This window comes from Channa argus, chromosome 6 (genome assembly GCF_033026475.1).
Source record: "Channa argus isolate prfri chromosome 6, Channa argus male v1.0, whole genome shotgun sequence".
Lineage (NCBI taxonomy): Eukaryota > Metazoa > Chordata > Actinopteri > Anabantiformes > Channidae > Channa > Channa argus.
Genome location: NC_090202.1, coordinates 24018390 through 24024389, shown reverse-complemented (window position 1 = coordinate 24024389; position 6000 = coordinate 24018390). Strand labels below are relative to the sequence as shown.

Here is a 6000-nt window from a genome sequence, read left to right as displayed (position 1 = left end):
ACCACCAGAGGGAGATGATCATGTGAACCATTAGTAGGCAAATCACAAGGGACAAATCTCTTGTGAGATGGTTAAACTGGGTAGTTTAAGGTTTGCCCCGTCAACTTAACTTAAACACCACGGCAAATAAATGAATCCAACAATTGTTAGCACAATATCCATATTTAGACATTTAAGCACCAAATGCCTCAGTGGAGCACTGTGGCAGCCGAAAGTGAGGGTTTTATTATTATTAATGCTAATAGTGGTCAAAGGAGTGAAAATGCTTGTTAAAAACTTGAGCTAATTAAGGGCATGATGTTAAAAGGTTTTTTTTAATCTTGCACTGCTTTGAGGTCTTTATGAAGCTGGTAAACCTGCTGCTCACGGTCCCATAGGAAATGTAAAATTAACCATGCAGCACTTTAACATTTCTCTAATGTGCTTAGCGGGAAAAATAATTGTTTTTGTTTTACTTCTTAGCTTGCTCTCCCTATTCTGGGCTTGCATGGGTATTTTGCTCTTTGGTTATTTCTTTTTTCACCTTACATCTCAACAGATGAGAGTGGAGTTTCAATTTATTGTGGGGGATAAAAGAAAAAACAAAAACAGGAACAGAAAATACTCATAGAAGCATAGAGCATATTATATCTAACATAAAAAAATACACAGTAGTTCTAAAGCTCTGCTTTGTATCATGCTATATTCTGATAATCACACCTCACGATTCACAATGAACACAAAAACAGACTCTTGTCACAGTAATAAAGACCAGCTTTATTTGTGTCTTCTTACAATAGCCAGATACATTAAAGGCTTTTCCAGAAAAAAAAAAAAAGTGGATACACATGGTAAAACTATCAGCTGAAATTATTTCTGAGCTGTAAAATGCTGCAGAACAGACGCGGCATCACACACACATTGTTGCAATAATCATTTCAGCAAAATGAGTTTTATCCCCTCTATGTCCCTGCGCAAAATTGTTACTAACGGGAAGGAAAAAGTGCTTCGCCGAGAGATTGTTGCAGGATGATCTGTCAAATATGACAAACAGTCCAATTTATATCATTTTCTAGCATTAACTGATTTCTGCAGAGTTCTGTTTGTAAAATCAGTAAATGTAATAAAATGTCCAACATTCTCCCAAATGAGTAAGCTTTATTCTGTTGAGAAGACAAAATTGAAGCATACCCAAAGTCAATATGATTTTCTGGGGGGGAAAGTCCCTCGACACCCAGTTCTGTCTAGCAACAATGATACAACATGTTTAAATCCAGTACTTCCAAAACAAATATACATATACGATACAGAAATATCAAACTCTTAGACTACTGTTAAACTTTTTACCAGCACTTCTAACAACACAATTGTCAGTTTCTCATAGAGATGAATAATTAGCTCTGTTATAACCACCACTTAAATCATAGGTGACCTGAGGTATGGAGGAGTCTGTGAAGAAGTTTGAGAATGGCAAAGTGCACAGTGTGTTGTCCTCTATGGGCCCAGTCGCAGCCTCTGAGTGACAGTAGAGCGAAGGCTGGACTGGGCCTGTGCGCAGGCCCTCTCCTGGTTTCTTAGAAGGTCCAGAGCAGCTAGTCCAGGGCTCAGGGTAGAGGAGACCACCGACTAAATGGTGAGAATCGTAGGAAGCAGGATCTGGGCCTCCCATCTCTGGATGCACCCGGAGGGGCGCGCTTTGATAAAGGTCCTGTTCGCTGACCATGTTGCTGTAATCAGGCCCCAGGAGCTCAAAGAATTCTGCAGCCTCAGGATTGCCTCGTTCCAAGTCCTTCAGAGTCATCCCAGATGTGGAGCTGACTTTGGAGCAGTTGGCTGGCTCCGTAAAAAAAGACGGGGGCAGATTGCGATGCCTAAGGGGTGGCTTTTTGGCTTTTTCACCCCTTATATCCTTCACAGGGCTGAACAGTGCTGCCAAGCTCTTGCTCTGCAAGTTGGCCTGGACCCCATCACGCTTGGGTAGAGTTTTACTCTGCAAAGGGCTGGGCTGAGCCAGTGGGGACCCCTGTCTTTTAACAGGGACTTCTTCTATGTTTCCTGATGTTATAATACCAGTGCACCTTTTGATCTGCTTCTGTAGATACTTCCGGTGGTTGACTTTCCTTTTCGATTTCCCTGGTTTGTCCAGAGCCAGCTTGATATTGCTGGAGGCTGAGTCTATAAAGCTCAGCAAGTCCCTAGTGGTCTCTTTGTAGTCCTCGTCATTTTCTGCCTCACCCAGGAGACTCGCATCCAGACTTTTTTCCACGTCGTACTCCATCACAGAACCAGGGAAGCAGAAATTCATGAACTGAGGGTTCATGATTGCAGTCTGAACAGCCATTACTCTGTTGAGCCTAGCGGCTACACCTGTGGCATCTGCTATGATCCCTCAACCAAAAGTTTCTTCAGAGCATGTCTTTTTTTTCCCTCTGACAAACACTTGGTGCTGATGCTGCTCATGAAGTTCCTGTAAACATTCCAGAGTAGAAGTAATGGGCTCTGAGGAAAGCAAGGAGATCTTTCAGAGGGCTGGACTAATGATGTCAGAACATCAAAGAGGAGGGGCAAAGGGACCGCAGGACTTAACTCTTTGCTTGTGCCCGACCACCTGCATCTAAGAGGGATTTGTCTGAAATTCCCTGCTGAGTTGAAGACAATAACCTCTGTCAGAACTGCCTGCCTAAAGTTTAACTGTTTGCGTGTGCTCTGAACCAAAAAGGCTTTCATGAAAATGGAGGATATTACTGTAACACTGAGCAGAAAAGCCTTTAAAAGCCTGTTTGAGTATCTTTACTGACTGAACTCTTACACAAAAGTCTCTAAACTTGAACTGAAATATTTTTTTGTTGAGCACATATTACAATACACAATAAAAGAAGATTAAGGCAAATGTCTCACACAAACCCAACTCAGCAGCATTACTCTTGTCATTGCTGCTTGCTTTTCATATTAAATCATCACGTCTTTGTGTGTATTTCCTGCCTGGATTACTAAATAGAAGTGAACTAATTACTGTTCAATAAGGAACTGAACAAACTCCGACATAAAATCAAGGCTATACAGTAATGAGTTTGTGGGAAAATCTGTGCACAAACAGATGCCACTATTTGGGAGGATCTGCTTGGGAGAAACTGCTTGCTTGTGTCTTAATCTGCTCATGGCAAAAGTTGATTTCTACTGCATTCCCAGGCCAGTGGGAATTTCTGCCCTGGCCTGACAACTATTATGGGCTGCCTTTGACATAAAGCCCTACAGGGTCTAAATAGCCTCTATTCTTCGCCCGGCAGTGAAAGGGAGCTTTGTGCCAGAGATTCATTAAATTGCACCTCACAGCCCCTTCGTAAAATGGGTCTCAATAATGAACAGTCGATTTAACTAGAAAAGCTGCCGGAGCTGTTAAATTAAAGGGGAATAAAGTGCAGTTCAGGCTCAGTGTGCCAGAAGAAATGTTGACCTTAAGAAATCTCGGGTATGAAACTTCTGTTGTAAACAATAACGTATTTACAGGAAGTTTCTTAGCCAGCAGTGAATACAATGGAGGATGTGTTACGTTGCCAGCGTTTAGCCCAATTTAAGTGGAATTTCAATTGCATTTCAATTGAATTTTGAGTGATAGGGCAGCTAGTCGAGCCGCACAACAACTAACTATGCACATATTTTTTATTAGTTCACCAAAGAAAGAAGCTATTTCTGTCTGTCCCATCCTCTGATTACATTAAACCTTCATTTATCCTTCTCGTGTTAAGAGCCGCTGCTGCGGAATAAACTGAAGAAGATCACACCTCTTACAAAAGTGCAAGTTGAGGTGAGGCGTTTAAGAGTTGGAGGAATGAAAAAAGAAGCGAGGCTGTTAAAAAAAAAAATTCTTTCTTATGTAAATTGCTGGGGAGAAAAAGGGGGACAGTGAAACTGATAGCACTGATCTGATTATCTGTGTCCCAGTGCAAACCTATGACTGAGATGACATCCAGAGAAACTCAAACCTAAGAGCAACAAAAGGTTACAAAACAAAGACTGTTTAGCTTTTTATACAGCTGGTGACTACAAAAAACTTTGACATTTCCCAGAATTCACGTGGAGACTGTGACTATTCAGTTCAACTCGTCTCACCAGGCAGGACTCTCATTTGTGTTCGGCAAATTCACGTGTTTGCAAGCGTAGGAGAAAAGTGGAGGTCACCTCCAGCAATATCACAGCATCACTGACACAGTGGAGGTGCAGAGAGTTTTTAACGCCTGCCCAAACTAATCCAGACACCCTGTGTTTGCTACACAGTTTTAGCAAAGTGACATCACCACAGTCATGGCAGCCATACCCCTCTTAACACACACGCACACACAAACCTTTCTCCTAGTCAAGAGGCTTTGGCTTTTGTGCTGGTGGGTCATTCACATCACAGAGCCTGACGCACAGACCCCGGAAACAAGTTTCTATTGTTGCATAAAGGCTGAGGCAGCGAGTGGGAATGGGCTATGGCAGACCCGCTCGGAAAATATCTATACTGAGAGCGCCAGGGAGGAGATTTGGAGTCGTTTCCACTCTCCAAACTTCAAATGCGAGGTTGATTACGAAGATCGATGGCTGTTTTAACATTAATGACAACACCCGGCATGGATTGCAATTTGAATTAATGCGTGGACCCTTGGGGGAAATTTAATTGGGAGAAAATCATTAGTAAGCGTCTGTGTCTTTTCCTACAAGCAGCGAGTTGTTGAGTACACAGCTCCGTATTGTTGCTGATCATTACCACCAAAGCTTTTGCCCCTGAGAATTTCCTTATTCAGCAGGACCCAACCCCAAGGGAGCTGGGTGCTCGGTGCAACATGAAGTGACACACAGGCTTAATCTCTTCCTACTAGTGTGTGGTCCCTGTCTGAGCAGGGACATACTCAGAGTTTAGGGTCGAGGGAATACTAATAACACCTTTGATTGATGGCCAGTGTCAGAGACTGAGAAAGGCCTGACAAAATTAATGACCTTTCAAAGTCCTGAGAATAGTTTAAGGAGGGCAACTAGTGGCAGAGACCCCGTCCTCCCCCATGTTTAGCTATGTTTTTTTGTTCAACAGGGGCGTCTGAAATTCAGTCAAGCCAGTGACAAAATGTTGAGGAGTCAGGCTTTGTGTCTCCTGGTAGAAAATCAACCCACATACCAGCGCAGGACATGTTCCCCATCTGCTTTGAAAAGTCGTGTCATGTCAGGAACTTCTGCTTTAAAAGAGGAGGGGTTAAAAAACATAGTCGGACAGAATAGGTAAAAGGAAATGACAATGCAAGAGGACATGTTTTCATTCGTTTCGTTTCAAGTGTACTCTTGGTGTTTTGATGACATGTTGAGCTTTCATCTTGACATTTGAAGTACAAAAAGAATAAGACTGTGACTTTATTCTGAACTACAAAGGAGATCTTGGTGGCTGCCAACCCCTGAAACCACTCTTAACCTTCCAACAACCCTTCTCAACCTCTCTGGCACCCTAGGAGTTGTATTAATAATATGACTAGCAGGGGGCAAGAACCCAGGTCTACGGGCTGCCTTGGTGTCGCAATTTAGAGCTTTAATGGCAGCCGGTGAATGAATGTGTGCCAGGGGGAATCCCACAGGTTGGTCCGCAGGGGTGAGGTCAGCAGGCAAAGCTGCAATAACCTCCCACCACACTCTTTATTGGCCTCCTCCGATTGGGTTTTTATTAAATCTCAAGCACATGCAATTGCTCATGTTTGATGGGAGCAACTTAAAAATCGGAACCTTTCTAAAACATAAAGATCGTTTGACTGAACAGTAGTGCGTTCGAATACATTTAAAAGATCATTTGGAGGATTACATGATCGTCGTAATCGGTTTGAGAGGAAGACATTTTAAAGGGGAATGAAGTATAACAGAAACCGAAAAAAAATGGATGAAGACACTTTTCTTCTGTGAACAACAACAAATTAAGTTTATTGTTACACTCAGTGCAATGCAATTCTTCAAATTTGTATTATATTTGGTGTCAAATTTTTCTCCTGAGATTTATTTAACCAA

The 6000-nt window shown here is 42.4% G+C and overlaps 1 protein-coding gene across 1 annotated transcript; it reads right to left on the bottom strand.

Moving 5' to 3' along the window:
- Positions 1–749: 749 nt before the first annotated feature.
- On the bottom strand, positions 750–2884 carry LOC137129546 (protein FAM181B). The gene has a single exon (XM_067508819.1). It carries the CDS (start codon positions 2318–2320, stop codon positions 1358–1360), a length of 963 nt encoding a protein of 320 aa, XP_067364920.1. The 5' UTR covers positions 2321–2884; the 3' UTR covers positions 750–1357.
- Positions 2885–6000: the final 3116 nt, after the last annotated feature.